The sequence below is a fragment of the Choloepus didactylus genome, chromosome 22 (assembly GCF_015220235.1).
Source record: "Choloepus didactylus isolate mChoDid1 chromosome 22, mChoDid1.pri, whole genome shotgun sequence".
Lineage (NCBI taxonomy): Eukaryota > Metazoa > Chordata > Mammalia > Pilosa > Megalonychidae > Choloepus > Choloepus didactylus.
This window is the reverse complement of record NC_051328.1, coordinates 43,585,235-43,602,613: the sequence shown is the minus strand read 5'-3', so window position 1 is coordinate 43,602,613 and position 17,379 is coordinate 43,585,235. Positions and strand designations below refer to the sequence as shown.

Here is a 17,379-nt window from a genome sequence, read left to right as displayed (position 1 = left end):
AGGGGCATTGCCTGCATTGGGAGGGTCTCAGCGGCCTGAGGAGCAGAGGAGGTTGTTCCTGGATCTGGAGCAGCCGGACCCTGAGCCCCAAGGGGCAAGGCCCTGGCCTCCGGGTCTGCAGTGCGATGGGGTCAGAGGCCAACCTGGGGGTGCTCCTGCCTCAGGGCAGGCCCAGGACCTTGCACACCAGGCCACTCAGGTCCGCTGCTGGCCGCCTCCTCCGAGACGCCCTGGGACCCGAAGCCCACCCGGGTGAGCCGCTCCGGGGAGAAGAGGCTCGTCTGTTCCGTCTCGTGCTTGCTTGTCCGTGTCCCCCACAGACATCTCAGAGCCAGCAGGCCGCCCCCAACCCCTGCCCCAGCTCACAGCAGGCACTCAACAAACACGTGAGCAGAGAGAGTGGCTGAGCACGTGGAGGGGAGAGAGTGCTGGAGACCACAGACCCCTGTGTGCGTGAGGGTCTCTCAGCCCCCTGCACTGCTGGTGGTGTCTTGTCTCTGACTCGGTTTCCCTTCAGCCTGCCCCTGTGCCTGGAGCCCAGCAGCTGGCGGAAACCAGCCTGCCCCCACCCATGCCCACCCACCACTGACACTCCAACGGGGCGGCACCAGACGACCACACCGGGCAGCTGCAAACAACAGATTCATCCTCCACAGCTCCCACGTCCAAGGTGGAGCCGTTCGAGAAACATGCAGGAAGCCTGGCACCCCAAGAAGCCCTGCACCCCAAGATAGCTTGCACCTAGAGGTGCCTGTCACCTAGAAGGTGTTCGGTCACTGGGGCCAGGATTTTTATTTCTGTCTTGTCCCGGTCACGGGGCAGCCCCACACTCTGCCTGACTGGGGCTCATTTTGCTGACAGAGTGAGCAAATTTGGGGGCTGAGGGGACTTGCCCAAGGTCACACGGTGAGTAGCCCCGACCCCAGGGCTCCCTGCTCCACACCCACTGTCAGCCTCAGACGTCCACCTGGGCTGAGAAACCCCCCCTCCTGGCCCAGGCGCCTGGGCTCCCAGCATCTATCCCAAGCAGTGGGGGGACAATCTGTCCTGATGCCCAGGCCTGGTGACCGAGCTGCCTGCACAGCCAGATGTCAAGGCCGCTGACCGTCCCCCTGCTGCCTTCGGGCTGTGTGTGGGGCAGAGCTTGGGAGCAGAGGGCAGGGGGCGGGACAGAAGGGGAACTGCCGACGGCAGGGAGGGCCCGCCTGGGACGGAGGGGCTGGTGTGTTTCCCCACCTGCTCCCGCCCAGGGACACCGGCACCTGCAGCAACCATGTGTGATGGGGGCAGGCGTGGGCACCCAGGAGGGGCCCTGCCGGCTCGGGGTGAGTGGGGAAGGCCCACAGGGGCCGGGAGCAGCTCTGTGCACTAAGGGATGGAACTGGGGACACAGCTGGAGGAGGGGACCCGGCACAGGGGTCCGGCCTTCACCTTGGGGCCCTGGGCAGCCACGGGAGGCTTAAGCAGGGAGGAAGGGATCAGACTGCGGTTTAGACAGGTCTCTCGCTGCAGTGTGAGGTGGGTGGGCCAGGGAGTGGGGAGCTGCAGGGGGTACCCAGGAGGAACGCAGCGGGTGCTGGCAGGGAGATGGAACGGCTGGGTTCTCATCTTCAAAGGGCTTTCTCGGGGAAGGAGACTGGGCGTGACTGCACTGCAGTGAGATCCCCTTCGGTTTAACTTGGGAAGAACTTTCTAGCAACAAGATGCCAAGCCTTGGAGTAGGGCAGGGCTAACTGGGCCGATGGGGATTCTTGTCTTCCCCTGGGCTGGCTCCTTCACGCTCAGGGGCCCCAGGACCGACAGCGCCCTCAGTCGCGGGCTCACCCCGCGGACACTGAGCCAGGGAGGATGTTTGGGTTTGTCGTCCAAGCCTCGCACACACCAGGAGGAGCTCCAGTAGCCATCTTCTCTTACAGGTGAGGAAACCGAGGCACAGAGAGGTTGAGTCACCTGCCCAAGGTCACCCAGCAGGGGTGGGTAACACTGATCTCCAACTCCGGAACCCTCCGGAACTGGCTTCCCAGAATGGCAGGACCAGGCCCGTCCGGAACACCAGTTATTTACTTAGAATTCAGGGGCCCTTTGAAGTTGGCCTCTGCAGGTCACTAACCTCTAGCAGAGAGTGGCATTTCCTTCCAGCGTGGACGAGGCTGGCTCCGGGGTGGGCGGGCAGCGGGACACGGCACCGACACGTTCCCACAGGTCTTGTCGGGAGTCGCCACCACGGCACGGCCACGCAGCTGCACCTCCTCTTTCCGGGACGCTCGGCAGTGTCGCAGAGACCTCGAGATGTGGCTCACGCATCGCGGCTCCGATACCCAAAGAAACGCAAAGAAGCGCGGCCCCGGCAGTGAGAAGCGCCCCCGAGCCCCGTGACCCCCGAGAAGGCGAAGTTTGCGAAATCCCTCCCTGCCCACACCCCGTGCCCCCGGCATTCTGGAAAACGCCCTCTGGGCTCAGCCTTGCCAGGGCCCCTCCTTCCCGCTCTCGGCCTCAGATGAGCAGCCGAAACACGTGTGCCCATGGGGACAAAACACTTGTTCCCCAAATTTTGCTTGAGCTCCCCTTCCTCCCCAAGACCCTGAAGTTTGAGGGCAACTTGAAGAAAATGGGGGGCCACCCCAGCCCGGCGTCTTCTCTCATCTCCTGAGATGACATGAGCCTGCCTGTGTCCCACTGCCCACACCCTGTGTGTTCTCTGTAGAAGACCCTGTAGCCCGACTCCTGAGATGCCTGCAGACCTCTCCCCTTTACAATAAGCCTTTGAAATAAAGTCTCTCCTTACCAAGTCCAGATTGTTTTTTATTTAACATTCAACGCACCAGCGATTGTTTAAATATTTTAATAACCATTTTAGTGTCCTGGGTTTCCTTGGTAATTCTCTGAATTTATCCTTCAGAAAACTTATTTTGAGAGCAAGCCAATAGGCTTCACCAGATGCCAAAGGGGTCGACGGCACAAAAACACGCTAAGCACCCCCACGGCCCCCCGTTTGTCACCAGTAGTGGCTTCGGCTCCGAGCTGACCCCACAGGTGGCCCTGCCCTGTGCATCTGGGACTGAGACAGGGAACCCTGGTCCCACACGTGAACCCGACCCCCAGGCCAGGCGCCCGTGGTGGCCCTGGGCTTGCTCAGACACAACCACTGGGGGTTGGCATGGGGTCCAGCTCTGGGAGGACTTGGGGTGCAGGATCCCATGCCCTGCTCTCACCCACCCTGACTGGCTGCAGAGTGTCAGCCAGGGAGCAGAGCCCAGATGCCAGTGCCAGGTCAGGGGCACAGCCCTGGGACCCAAATCCTTCTCCTCAGGGCTTTGTGACTGGGGATGTCACCCCCATGAGCCACGGTCCCTCTTCTGTGAGATGTGGCTGATGAGGGGGTTCCACCCATCCATTCACCCATCTGCCCTTCCATCCGTCCATCCATCTACACATCCATCCATCCATCCATCCACCCATCCACCCATCTACCCATCTGCCCTTCCATCCATCCATCCATCTACACATCTGTCCATCCATCCATTCATCCACCCATCCATCCACCTATCTGCCCTTCCATCCATCCATCCACCCATCCATCCACCCATCTGCCCTTCCATCCATCCATCCATCCATCCATCCATCCATCCTCCCATCCACCCATCTGCCCTTCCATCCATCCATCCACCCATCCATCCACCCATCTGTCCATCCAGCATCTACACATCCATCCACCCATCTGTCCATCCATCCAGCTACACATCCATCCATCCATCCATCCATCCATCCATCCATCTACACATCTGTCCATCCATCTATCCATCCACCCATCCATCCACCTATCTGCCCTTCCATCCATCCATCCATCCATCCATCCATCCATCCTCCCATCCACCCATCTGCCCTTCCATCCATCCATCCACCCATCCATCCACCCATCTGTCCATCCAGCATCTACACATCCATCCACCCATCTGTCCATCCATCCAGCTACACATCCATCCATCCATCCATCTGTCCGTCCATCCATTTACCCATGCACCTAATCCATCCATCCATCCACCCATCCCTGGGGGCTGCCCACATACCAGCTGGGGCAGAAGTTAGACATGGATCCTATGGAAGAGACCTCCCCCACTCACTGTCATCTCCTCCACTCCTCCGCTCCCCCACGCATCTGTCTCCAGCTCTCAGCATCCCACAGACTCCCTGAAGCCTTGAGATGAATCCTGCTTGGCCCCTCCCCCTAGAATGTTCTCCCGCCGTGGCCGGCTGCTTCTGACGAACCCTTCAGTCGCCTCTTCCATGCCACATCCCTGACTGTGCCGCAGGCCACGGTGGCGGTGGTTTACTGATTGGATGGTGTCTCCACTGGACTATAAGTTCCCAGAGGGCAGGAATGGGCCCTTCAGACACCCACGGAACCCCAGCGGGTGGGCCCACAGTCGTTTGTTGGAAGGAAGGAGGGAGGGAGGGAGAAAAGAGGAGCAGGGGAGGGCCTGGGGGGCAGACCCCGACGCCCCCTCCCCCTGTTACCTCCCACCCCGCCCTGCCAGCTGTCACTTCCTCCCCTGGCCCCTTATCTCCTGGGCTCCCGGCCCCCCGCAAGCCACAGCCAACGTCCACTTCCCCACAAGCACCAACCGCCCAGCCGGCAGGGAGGGGCCGCGGGCCCAGCCACCCTCCCCCAGGTGGCCGCCAAGGGGCCGGGGCAGCCCCAGAACTTTCTTCTCCCTTCCCACCCCCAGCTGCCCGCAGACCTGCTGATTAGAAAGCCCAGCAGGACAGGGAGGGAAGCTGGGGGCCTCCCACGAAAGCGGAAGTGCCCCATCTGCGGGAGGGGGGCCGACGCAGGTGCAGCCACCACCCTGAACATCTGCCCGGGGCTGAGGGGCGGCTGCCACCCGCTCTGTCTGCTGCCCGCAAGACCCTCCCATCGCCCGACCTGGACTCCGGCGGCTTGCAGCGTGGGAAGCAGCTGCCGTCGTTGTGGTCAGTGACCACGGGCCTGACAGCACCCACCAGCCCTGGACCCCTGGCCTCGCCCAGGACAAGGGACAGCCACTGTCCCCTCCACGGCGAGGGGTGAAGATCACCTCCACCAAGGCCGCCAGCCCCTGGGCCCCGCCTCCCGATCCCACCCAGCCCGGAGCAGGGTGACAAGGGGGCGTGAGAACAACAGGGACTTTTGGGGCTGGTTCCCAGCTTGCAGGACCCTCTTCCCAGCCCCAGCCCCAGAGGTGTCACAAGCAGCTGAGGATGCCCATGGAGAAGCGGGGTGTCCCCCACCCCCGCCTGCACAGACCCCTGCCAGGGGGGAGATGAAGTCCAGACAGAGTTGCCCGTGCCCACCTCTCTCGGAGGGTTCTAGAAGGGGGGCCAGAAAGTGACAGCAGAGACGGCCTGGAAAGACACTCCAGGAAGCACATCGGGGGCGGGTGGCTTCTCTGCCCCGCTCAAATTACTAACCATTAGTGGGCATTGCAAAGAAAAGTAGTTAAATTAAAGCCAGTCACAGTGGCCCAGCAGTCGGCGGCTCCGGGCCGCGGTGGCCGGGAGGGTCCGGGGCCCAGGCACGAGGCTGGAAGGTGCCCAGCGGCTCCCGACGCCCAAGGCCCTGCTGCTCCCCCTTCCCCGGCCTCTGAGTCTTGTCACAAGGGGTATTATTAGCACTCATAACATCTCCCCGTTTCGCCGGGTGCCCAGGGGTGGGGGCCTCTAGGACACCCCCTGGCTGCCTGGAGTCCCTCCTGCTGGGGAGCAGATCCTGGGGGTGGGGGCCCCAGGAACCCATCCTGCCTGCTGGGTGAGGGGTCCAAGCGTCCACTCAGGGCCCCTGGGCCTCCGCTCACCCTGGCGTCCCCCAGAAGCCGGGGTCCTGGTCCCTAAGGCTCCTCTGCCCATGACCCCCAGGTCCTGGGATCCCCGGAGCTCTGAAATTGGGCCCAGGGGCCCCACTAAGGCTGCAGGCCGGCCTGTCCAGAGCAGGCCCTGGGAGCAGGACAAACTGAAAGGGGGTGCTCGGGACCCCGGGGTCCCTGGGACCGGCAGAGGGCAGGCGGAGAGGCTGGAGGGAAGGGCCGGGCACTGGGCAGGGCCCGGGAGGCCCGGCCGGGAGGGAAGCCGGGCGCCTGACCTCCACCCTCAGGTCAAGGAAACAGGGGCCCGTCGGCCCAACGGTCCCAGGCCCGGACGGGTGGCCGCTGTCGCCGAGGCTGCCGGCTCAGGCAGAGAGGAAGTTGTTGGGAAGCCAGCCCGGAACGGCCCGAGGGCAGGCGGGCAGGGCCGGGCGCAGATGGTTCCTGTGGGGGAAGAGGCCGCGCAGCTGCGCCAGGGGCCCGGCCGGCCGCACTATCGCGGCGACACAGCTGGCTGCTTCCCCTGCAGCCCCCCCGGCCGGCCCGCCCCGTCACATGAGCCCTGCGGCCGCCCATCCCCTCCCCAGGGCCAGCAGCCCACGGACAGCGACGCGGCCCAGCTCCCGCCCGGCTCCTGGGGGACAGAGGCCCCGGCTCCCAGAGCCCACTGCCGGCCTGGCCCGCGCGCCCCCGCCTTGAGGCCCGGGAGGGCGGGAAAGGGGCTCGAGGAGCAGCCCAGGGAGCGCCGGCCCCCACGTGGCCTCCTGGCGGCAGGGCCAGCCCCGTCCCGGACGCCCTCTGGCTCCGGCTCCATGTCCCGGGCACCCTCCACGCCGGACAGCGGGCTCCCGGCGTCCGCCAGCTGCTCGGTGCCCCGGGCTCCCGGGAAGGGCGGCCCAGGTAAGGGGCAGGGGCGGGTAGGGCGGGCACGGTGGCCTCTGCTGGCAGCCGCGCTGCCCGGCGCTGTTGACATAGCCTGGTGTTGACTCACCTCCCGTCAGCCCGGCCCACACATGGCACAGCTGGGGCAGGTGGCCCTGGGGCCCACAGGTGCTGGGCTGGGCGTCCCGGCCCCACCCAGAGACAGATGCTGGAGGCGGGGGTGCTCCGCTCCGGCTCGGGGAGGAGAGCGGCCTGCAGACGGGGGGCGCAGGAAGTGCTCCTCCTGGGCTGCCCAAGGCGCCGTGCTCACAGGCAGGGGAAACTGAGGCTCAGAGAAGGCAGGTGCTGCTCCCAAGTCCCCGTGAGCAGGTGGCAGGTCCAGACCCCACCCCAGCTCTCGGGCTGAGGACCGGCTCCCACCAGAGCACCTGCCCTCAGCCGGTTCTAGCAGGAACTGGGGGCAGGGAGCTGAGCGTCCGTCCTCCCCGGGGGCCGCCAGGCTCCTAGGTGCCCTGGGGAGAGGGGCCATGGCGGGCTGACCCGCTCTCCCCGGCACCCCTGACCCCACCACATGGCTTCGCCCGGGCCGCCTCCCAGCTGTCCTGGGCTCATCATCCCCAAGAGAGGCTCTAGGTGCCGCGGCTCATGTGGGCATCCAGGGGCCACCAGGCTCTGGCGGCTCTTTCCCAGGACCCGGGACCCAGACCCACCACACTCTGCAGGGGGCTGTGCTCCCATGGCCGGGTCACAGGGCTGCTGCGTGGGTCCTGCCCCACCTGGCCTGGCCCGGGGGTCCTGGGAGCGCCAGCCCCCAACCCACTGTGGCAGCCATGTCTCAGATGGTTCATTCCGGATGAAGTGCCCAGTGGTGCAAAGGCCCAGCTCTGAACCGGTGACGGGCATGGCCCTCAGCCGCCCCCAGCCTGGGAGACTTGGGGAGCCAGGGCCAGGGTTCCTTGGTTTCCCTGCATGTCATCCCCCGTCCTCCCTGATGTGGGTGTGGGAGAGGCCTCGGTGTCAAGGACGAGAAAGGGCCGTGGGCCATGGGCTGCAGGGCGGAGCGGTATTTTTGTCTGGAGGAGGACAGGGCTCCGTGGAAGGAGCTGGAAGCCAGGATGGCCAAGGCCTCGGCCGAGCGTGTGTCGGTGCTGCCGGCTTGGTTCAGACGTCTGGGGGCCTCTGAGATGGCGCACCCAGCCCCCCAGTTGCTGCGACACCTCACTCTGGGGGGGCCTTCTGGGGGGAGAGGAAGCCATGGCCGCACAGCCGGGGTGCAGAGCTGGACAGCGGGACCAGCCCAGGACCCTCGGGGTCTCGGTGAGCAGGGACCCCCCGTCCTGGCTCTCGTGAGCTCACGTCCAAGTCGCCCGACCGTATCGTAGGCACCACGAGGAACTTCTCCTGCTTCCCCGAGCCGCGTGCCAGGGCGGGTCCCCGCCGTGCCCAATGGCACCGGCAGGGGCAGCACAGAGGCTGCCACATGCCCAAGACCCCTCAGGGTCTGTCCCAGCACCCAGGACAGGCAGGGACAGGCCCTACCCACCGGCGGCTCCGAAGGCCATGGAGACCTCTGAGGCCTGGAAAAACCATCATTGGCTCTTTAATGTGAAAAGCAATAACCAGTATTTTTACAGCAGAGGCACACCAGCCTCCCCGTCTCTAGAGCAAGTGTCTTTGGCCAGGCCTGCGGCTGCCTGTGGGTGTGTGGTGGCGAGTGGGGGTGCCCAGGGAGGACAGGGCAGTGCTGTCTCCCTGCCAGCTCCCGGGGCGGTATGTCAGCCGCCAGGCCCATGGTGGAGCAGGCAGCCCCGAGCAAGCTGGGCGGGGGCGTGGGTGATCTGGCTGCTCGCTGCCCATGCCCAGGGCACCGCCTTCCCCACCGTCTGGGACCTGGGACCCTGGCCCTCTGGCACCGCCGTGGGAGTGGAGCCGCCGCAGGGGTGTGCATTTACCTGACTGCTTGGTGCGGAAACAAAGACCTCGGCCCGTTGAGAGGATAGTTTGTAGTGCTTGGATTTATTAGGCACCTGCTGTATGTACCAGGTGCTGTGAGGGCCCTAGCTGACTAGTTGCCCAAATAAGCCCATTTTATAGATGAGGAGACTGAGGGTCAGAGTGGTGATGTGTCTTCCCTCAGAAATGAGTAATGGGAACCCTGTAGAGGATGCCAGGGAAGGACAGCTTGAAATCCGCTTGCAGGAGTGGTGAAGGACCCAGGTGAATTTAGCCTGAGGCAGAAAAGGCTCTGGTGATGCACCTGACCCTGTGGGGTGGAAACTGAGTCAGTCCTCTTTGCATCATTTTAGAGGAAAGCAGGGGTCAAGTGGCGTGATCAGGCATCCAAGCTGGGCAAGCTGGGGTGATGCGGGGTGAGAAGACGCTGGGGGCCCTGCGCCAGAGGCTGCCACCGAGCAGCTCCGAGCTCTGGGATCGGTGTGGGCCCCGGTCTCCATTCCTTGTCCTTCTGTGGGGGGATCTGCCCTCCCAGCCCATCCCCTGCTTCCACCCGGTTGCAGGCTGTTCTCTGGAACGTTCTCCCTGCTGCCGTCGCTTCCTGGGGCTGCTGTGACAAAACGCCCCGCGCCGGATGACTCTTGCACCTCTGGGGCTGGAAGTCAGCCCAGGTGGCGGCGGCCGCGCCCATCCAGAGCCCCGGCCTCCTGGCTGGAGGCTGCTTCGCGCCAGCCTCTGCCCCGTCCTCACGTGGCTTCTCCCCCGCCCCCGGGTGTCCCTCATGGGGACCCCACCACTGATGTGGGTCCCAGGCAGGGGCTCCATCTGGAGTCCTGCAGAGGCCTTTCTCCAGTCCAGCCCTGTTCGCAGACCCCGGGAGAGGGCTTGGCTGTCTGTGCCCGGCGACCCTTGGCCTCTGGCCCCTCTCTGGATTGTTCTGGATCCGAGGCTGGACTGTTACATTCTCGCCATTAAACCAGCAGACACGGTGTCCACCCGGTGGGCCTGGCTGGTGGACGGCCCGTTGTGGAGGGAAACGTTAGAGCCCTGGGGAAGCCGGGTGACCCCGCAGGACAGAGCGGCCTAGGGGTGCAGTGTGGGCTCGGCCTCAGGTCCTGGGCCTGCACCCCAGACCCGAGAAAAACCAAGTCAGTCGCGGCTCTCGTGCCCCTCTGGGCTTCTCCTCCAATGCAGAGTCAGAAGTGGAGCACTCGGGGATCCAGGCCCGACCCCCGGCCGCCCCTCTGGGGCACACACCATTTCCTCTCCCAGCCCCTTGGCACGCGCTGCCTCCTCTCCCAGGACCCCCAGCTCCCCCCGGCCCCCTTCAGGGCTTTGTTCAGAATCGTCTTCTCGGCGAGGCCCCCTGACCCTGGTTTCTACCTGCAGCCCCCACGCCTGCCCCGTCCCCTTCCTCCAGCGTCCCATCCACAGGCAGGTGTTTCCTGCGTCGTCTGTGTCGTCATCCCCCCCGCTGGCCTCTGGTCACTGCTCCCTGTCACGCCCTCGGCGTCCGGAGCAGCGCTGGCCCGGGGTGGACGCCCCCCGGCCCGGGAGTGAGTCTTCGCATCCTCAGCCCTAACTTGGCCCCGTCTCATGCGCTCACAGCTGCGAGCGCTGCCCGCTGAGGCCGCGCAGGGAGGGACGTCTGAGCACATCGCTAGACTCCAGGTCTGTCGTCATAGCCGCCGTCAAATGGGGAAGCCAAGGCCCAGGGGAGGGAGTGGCCTGCCCAGGCCACCAGAGCTGGACCCCGGGACATGAGATGGACCCACGGGTGGCCCTTGCTGATGGGCCGGGGCTCCCGGCGTCCGAGCTCCCTGGGGACGGCAGGTCACGGGCAGGATGCCGGCTCCGGGGTGGAGGGTGTGTGACCTCGGGTGAGCCTGCGCCCCCTGACCTCTCCATGGAGGCCAGCATGTGGCCTGGGTCACTCTAGGGGACAGCCTGGGCCAGGGGACGGTCCCGGGTCTCTCTGGAGAGGGGCTGCTGTGGCCAAGGTCACCCAGAGAACGGAGGGACTCCTGGGGGTCAGGGGTCACGGACCGCTGCGATGGCTTTAAGGATGTGAAGTCCAGTCGCCCCTGCCCCGCCTCGCCCACCACCTCCTCCACAGGAAGGACATGGGCCAGAGGGGGTCCTCCAGGGCCTCATGCAAGTGGGTAGTGGGCAGATCTGGGGCCAACCCACTTGCCCACACTTGGGTCCACCCCGGCCCCCATCTTCTCACCTGGTCCCTGGCCCTGGCCTGGCTCCTGCTCCCCAGCATGTCCCCTCCCCACCAGCTGCCAGACCCCTGGCTGGGCCCCCCGAGGCCCCCCAGTGATCACAGCCTCACCCTGAGGACTGTCCAGGAAGGACCCGAGGCCTGGGGCAGCTAAGAGGGTTCCGGGAAGGGGCCCAGGCAGCTGCAGGCCCCCAGGATGTGCCCTGCCCACTCACACATCCTACATGGCACTTTCTGGAAAGATCAGGGACGGTGGTCGAGAACAGGGGGACAGACAGGAAAAGGGGGGAGGGGACGGGGTGCCCAGCCCACTCCTGAGTGGCTCCCTGGCCTTGGAAAGCAGAGTGGAGGGTGGCTCTCTGGAGCGGCCATTGGCTTTGTCTCCCTGCTCCGCATCCTGCCCACCGCCCTGGTCACTGCCCACTCCCCTCGGGCCTGGCACGGCTCCAGCCTGCTAATGTCTGCTGGCCCCTGGCAGCTAGGGCCCTCCCAACAGGCCCTGGGCGCTGCAGGCCTTGCACCCCTGCCCCAGCTCCAGGCCGGTCTCTGGCACCCCTGCCCTTGGCCTGGCCTCCTGGGCAGAGCAGACAGGAGCCCCCACCACAGGGGCCCCCCGGCTGCTCAGGGTGGGAGAGCAGGGCTGGTTCTGCCCGAGGCCCAGCCATCCTTGGCCCTGCCCTCCCTTGGACATGGCGGAGGGTCAGGCCCTGTCTCCCGCCCCGGACCCAGGCCCGGGGGACCCCAGGGGAGCATCTGTGGATGCAGAGCTGCCCGGCTCAGCCGAGTCCCCAGGGGCAGCCAGGGCCAGACCCGTGGTTAACCAAGAAGGACCCCAAAGGGAAGAGGGACCCCCAGAAGTCCTTCCCAGCAGCAACAAAGGTGGCAGCTTCCTGGGAACTGAGGCCCAGGGCAGGGCAGGGACGGCCTTTTCATCCCCTGGAAATCCCTCAAGGACCTAGTCATACAGATGAGGACACAGGCTCAGAGAGGCTAGGAACTGGCCTGAGGTCACACAGCACGTCCGCTGCAGGGCTGGAGACTGGACCCCCCGCTGCGCTGCTGCTCCGCCAAACGCCCTCCCCAGAGTGGAACGAAGTGAGGCCTCCTCACCCAAAGGGAAGGACCCTCTGTGCAACCAGCACCCCAGGGGTGAAAGCCAGCCTTGGGGTCCCCCTCCAAGCCCTCTGAGAACCGACAGGGGGTCCTCTTGCTCCAGTCTAGCAAACCCCAAGGGCAGGTGCCGCCTGGCACCCGGGTCAGGCCCCTCCCGAGGCTCGGACGGGCCGGAAGCAGAGCGAGCAGCAGCACCCGGCCCGGCCCCTCTTCCCCCGTGAAAGTGGAGCACCTGCTTCTCTGGAACCTCTTGGGGAGCACGTTTCACCCTCACACGCACACTGGGATTGACAGCTTTATTTTGGGGTGCTCAGTCTGTGCAGCTAAAGTTCGGGGGTTGGCACCAAGCACGGGTCCCCAGAAGGCAGCAGCGTGACGTTAGCAGCGGTGGGAGCTGCTGGCCCTGCCCACGGGGGGTCCAGGGCCTTGGAAACACACCTGAGACGAAGGCTCAGGTGAAACCCTGAGTCTGAACGTGGGGTTCATTTGTAGATGTTGGGGTTACCGGGAGTGGGGCTCGGTGGGGTCGTAGTCCCCAAGCCCCGATGGCGTGGGGGAGGCCGAATGGCCCACAGGGGAAGGGGTGGAGGCACCGGGGGGGTCAGGGTGGGGAGGGGGCCACTCTGAGGGGTGACGGGGGCCTGAGAGGGTCTGTGCCTGGGGCTGTCACTCGGGGGCTCCTCTCTGCTTCTGCGCACCCCACCCGGGCTGGGTTGAGGTTGGACCAGGTCGCCGGGAGGCGGTGGGGGGGCCAGGTGCGAATCCACCTTCAGCCCGGTGGCTCCCAGGCCCGTCTCCTCACTGTACAATGGGGGTGCCCATCAGCCCCCCATCTCCCTCCTTGCTCCCCTCGCTGGGGAATCGGGGTGCGTGCCCCCCACCCCGCCCCTGCCTCCAGGCCTCCCCCCACCATCGCGGGGGGGCCACGGGAGGGCGGGAGCCAAGCCGAGAGGAACTGAGGAATTCACCCCCCCCCCGCGGGCTCCAGCGCTTCCTCCTTCCCTCCCAAATCGGGGTGCGTTTTGAATGACTTGGAAATCCCCACCTTCACAGTGCTGGGGGGTGGTGGTGGGGGGGCAGCAGGAGGGACCTTTGCATACCACCCCCCACCCTGTGCGCACCCCGTGCCCCAGGCTGCTGCCGTGCACCCCCCAGCTGTGGGCCCGAATCTCTGGGCCGGCCCCGCCCGGCCCAGCTGCCCCATCGCGGCTGGGAACTTCCTCAAAAACGGGTCCCCTTCGCCAGGCCGCCCACGGGGGTTTCCTCGCCATCAGCTCCTGTCCTCCCCGCCCTGCCCACCGCCCCTCCGTGCTTCAGGACAGCCCCCCAGAGCCCCTGTCACACAGCCCCAGCCCTGGCCGCCTCCTGACCCCATCGAGCCCCGCGGGGGGCTCCCCCACTCCAGCAGGGACCCGGGGCACACACCCCACTCCCGGATCTCAGTGGCTTCGCCCCAGGGGTCCCCGGGTGGTTGCTGTCATCTTGGCGTTTCTCCAGCCCCAGACGGACAGACAGACAGCTGTCAGAGCCCACTCCTGCTCCTCCACCACTGCAGTGTTTTCTAGAACAAGGGTTAGACCCAGATCCTGAAAGACACAGGAGGGTGACAGCACAGGCCCTGCAGACCCCGTCACCCCAGCTCCAGCCCCCCGTGTCCCCCGCCCAGCTGGCTCCTCTCTCATGGGCCTCCCGGGGCCCGCACAGCCCAGCCCTGGGTCCCGCAGTTCCTGAAACGGCCTTTGCAAGGCCTCTGCCCCCTACCCCTCCGCCCTCACCCCTCAGACACGCTGCCCGTCAGCTTGTGTGTCTGTCTAGACAGTCTGTCCCCCTCCAGAAGGTCAGTCCCGAGGGGGAGGTTTGCCAGCTTTGTTCATGTGGCTTCCCTGAGGCTGAGAGAGCCTGTGCCCGGAGAGACGAGAGACGGAGGAGACACAAACATGGTGGGGGGGAGCAAGGGGGAGGGGGAGGGAGAGCAAGGGGGAGGGAGAGCAAGGGGGAGGGGGACAGAGCGAACGAGAGGAGGAGGGAGGAGACGGTGGGGGAGCCGCTGGGCCTCCAGCAAGGCGAGGGCCCTGGTAAACTGGGGAGTCCATGCCCATCTAAAGGGGCAGCCACTGCCCAGCACAGGTCACTGTTTGGCCAAATCTGAGTTTTAAAGAGCAGCCAAAAAAATGTAAGTTTTAGGTGAAATTCCCAGTTTTGAGCCCTCTCTGTGGCAGACAGAGCGCCTCTGTGTCCCCACCAGGCCCGAGGACACCAGTTGGCACGGGGCCATGGGTCAGCCCCACTGTCTCCTGCCAGCATCGGGGGCGCCGAGCACCCGGGGACACCCCGATTCCCCCGGCCTGGCCCTCGGCCCGGGCTCCCAGCCATGCGGAGTGGGACGTCCCCACCCCGTGCGGGGCAGGTGCAGGGTGGCCGCCGTTTCCTCTCAAAACCCGAAACTGGCAGGTGCTTCCCTGCCACCGCCCGGGATGGGGCCCTGCAGCCTGCAGCCCCCCACTCCGCCCAGAGACCCCTCAGTGACACTCCCAGTGGGACCCAACTCAGTTTCCCTCCTGTGGACGGCAGCCGTGACCCTGCCCCGGGGCTGGGGGTGCAGGTGTCGCAGAGCTCAGACCCCCGACCCCACGCGCCGCACGTCCTGGGCTCTGGGCGTCGCCCCTGCTGGCCCCGTGGGAGCCCGAAAGGGAGACACGCCCGGGGCCCAGGGCCCGCCCAGGCATGGCCAGAGAGCGTGATGTGGTCCTAAACCGCCAGGGGACACGGTCACTGCGGCTCCACCGGGCCCCCTGGTCCAGGATAGGTCGCGTTTCATGCCACGGCTCCCGTCACCGTCCCCGGACTTCGCCCCCCAGGGTCAGGGACTGTTCCCAAGTCCACGGGGCCTGGAGACGGGAGTGGGACAGGGCTGGGGACGCTGCTGGCCAGTCACAGGCCAGGCCGGGGCTGAGCGCCAGGGGCGGCCCCACAGGGTCTCACCGATGTCTTTTGTTCCAGTTGTGAGATAAGTGACTGTCCTGAATGCTGCACAGGGGCCAGCAGCTGCCGCCTCTGCCCAGAGCCTGCTCGCCCCTACTTTTCCTTGTAAACGTGAATCCTCAGAGACTTGGGGCTCCCCGCCGTGGGGGGCCGGGCGGGGGGTGGGGCGGGAAGCAGCTCGGACCACCCGCTCCCTCCTGAGCCTCCATCCCCGTCTGTGAAGTGGGGAGACCCTGTGTTGGCCGAAGCCAGAGCCGGACTGGCTCAGCCCACGCGTGCCCGTCACAACACACTTGCTGCGAGTTTTAAATTTTGATGTAAAAAGTGTCACACGCTATGTATCTTTTTGCATCACTCTTGACCCCTCACCCGGTCTCTTCAAGGCCAATCCGGTCAGTGCCCCTGGCGGCTCTCCCCCGGGGAACTTTCTGGCAGCATCCGTTCTCTGTTCCCCACTGAGGGGTGCTCGGTGTGTCGGGCCCCCCGTCGCACAGGAGCTGCAGCAGGGACCCTCCACGGTGGGCCCCGGTCAGCTGGCCGCTGTGGGCCCCGCTCTCCCAGCCCTGGGAGGCACTGGGGGCTGCCGTGGGGATGGAGCCCTGGACTTGATCTGCCAGGCAGGGCCGGACGGTGAGCTGTAGGAGGCCTGGCTTCCAGCATCCGGCTGCAGTGGGCAGTGCCGGGCTCCTGGCTGGGGGTGCCCCGTACCCGGAAACTCGGGCAGGCTGGGAGAGAGGCCGGGGGGAGGGCTGGGAGGGGCCCGGGTCTTTGCGGGTTCTGCCCTGACGCGTGGGGGCCGGGGCTCAGGCAACTCCAGCTGGATCCTTCCCTGGAGGCGAGACAGCAGGGCTCGGGGAGGGCTCAGGGGCAGGATGTCAGGCGCTGCTCGGACCCGCGGACCACCTCCCCTTTGCTCTGCTTCTCTGCCGTGGGGACCCTCCCAGCTCCCCAAAGCCCCGACTGTTTACCGCCAGGAAGCCGGGCGGGGACCTGCACGCTCTGGTTTGTGCCTGGGCCGCGACGCCCCTCGGCTAAGGCCTGCTCGGGAAGAGCCAAGGGCGTGACTCAGACGGGGGGATGCCTGGCGCAGGGCAGGCTGGTGGGTGAGATCATCTGGGGCCAAATGACCTTCGGCACACGAGGCCCCGGAGCCGGCCAGGAAACTGCCGTCCTCAGCAGGCAGGAAACAGGGCTTCCCGGGGGTCAGTGTGAACCCCTCGGCCCCCACCGCCTGCTGGAAGGAAGAGGCAACCGGCCCTCCCCCTGGTCCCTCAGGGTCTCCCTGCCCGGAACTGACAGACCCCATGCTGCCCCGACGTGGGCCGGTGCACAGAGCAGGGGCCTCAGGAGGCCGAGCGGCTGAGCAGGCACCACACCCCACCCCACCCCACCCCACACTCTGCCGCCGGGTCCTCGCCGGGGACGTGGGACAGGGCACGGGCACTGGGCTGAAGTGTCCTCCGGGTGGTGGGCGTGGCTGCGAGGGCAGCGGCTGGAGCAGGGTGGGCCGTGGGAGCTCACGTGGAGCCAGCTGGCAGTGGTGCCCGAACGGCCAATGGTGGGGGCAGCTCCGGCGGAATTTCCTAATCACTGCGCTCTCACGGGGCCACTTTCCGACTGTCGTCTTGTTTTGCACGAGGGAGGTGCGTCCGTTCTGCCCGGCACCCAAAGCGGACAGAGGGACCTGGACGTGCACTCAGACGCCGGACGCCCGGGCCACGTCTGGAAACCAGTGGGGTGGTGGGCGGGTTTTGATTTGTTTTTGCTTGTGTGCCTCTACATTTTTTTTTAAAAGCTGGGTTCCCCTAAAGTTGATATTTCTTGCAAAATGACCTAATGTGGGCCACCCTGGCCCGGCACTGGTCGCCAGGAGGGCAGGTCCATCCCACGGACAGGCACGTGTCCGACAGACACTCACTAGCAAGCGGCACCCGGGGGACACACCTGTCTGCCCTGCAGGTGCCAGGCCCACCTGACAGGAGCTCGCAGCGCCGCGGGCCTGGGACGGGGAGCTGGGGACGGTGGCCGCGGCACCAGGGCCAGGTCAAAGCACCCGCGTGTGTCTGTTTAGACGGTTAGAGGTTGTGTTTTCCCGTGTACTGTGTATATTTTTTTATTGAACAGATGCTTGAAATCGATTTTCAGGAAAACCTTGAGGCTTTGCAGATTTGGTTCACTCGATTTATGGAAATGTCACCACAAAGTCAAATAGGCAGAGCTGGTCCTCGCTGCAAACCAATCCACATCATCAGACTTACTTTGGTCAGTTTTTAATTCAAATAAGCATGTTCTTAAATGAGCCAGCCCTCTCACTTCTGAATTCTAATTCTGATATAAATGATTGGATGGATGGAAGGAAGGAAAGACGGATAGATGGATGGATGG

General features: G+C 65.5%; 2 protein-coding genes across 3 annotated transcripts; both read left to right on the top strand.

Moving 5' to 3' along the window:
* The first annotated feature begins 659 nt into the window (after positions 1-659).
* LOC119518553 lies at positions 660-2,776 on the top strand. 2 transcript variants are annotated; one of them, XM_037815772.1, is made up of 3 exons: positions 660-1,325; positions 1,917-1,973; positions 2,203-2,776. In XM_037815772.1, exons 1-3 carry the CDS (start codon positions 1,089-1,091, stop codon positions 2,374-2,376), a joined length of 468 nt encoding a protein of 155 aa, XP_037671700.1. In that variant the 5' UTR covers positions 660-1,088; the 3' UTR covers positions 2,377-2,776. The 2 variants fall into 2 exon arrangements, with proteins under 2 accessions (XP_037671700.1, XP_037671699.1); XM_037815771.1 differs by lacking the exon at positions 1,917-1,973 and adding an exon at positions 1,786-1,916.
* A 6,305-nt stretch (positions 2,777-9,081) lies between these two features.
* On the top strand, positions 9,082-14,764 carry LOC119518588 (nascent polypeptide-associated complex subunit alpha, muscle-specific form-like). Its single transcript, XM_037815797.1, has 10 exons — positions 9,082-9,152; positions 9,236-9,473; positions 9,785-9,921; positions 10,004-10,228; positions 10,281-10,505; positions 11,396-11,525; positions 11,629-11,778; positions 11,930-11,994; positions 13,146-13,533; positions 14,258-14,764. Exons 1-10 carry the CDS (start codon positions 9,082-9,084, stop codon positions 14,762-14,764), a joined length of 2,136 nt encoding a protein of 711 aa, XP_037671725.1.
* The last annotated feature ends 2,615 nt before the right edge of the window (positions 14,765-17,379 follow it).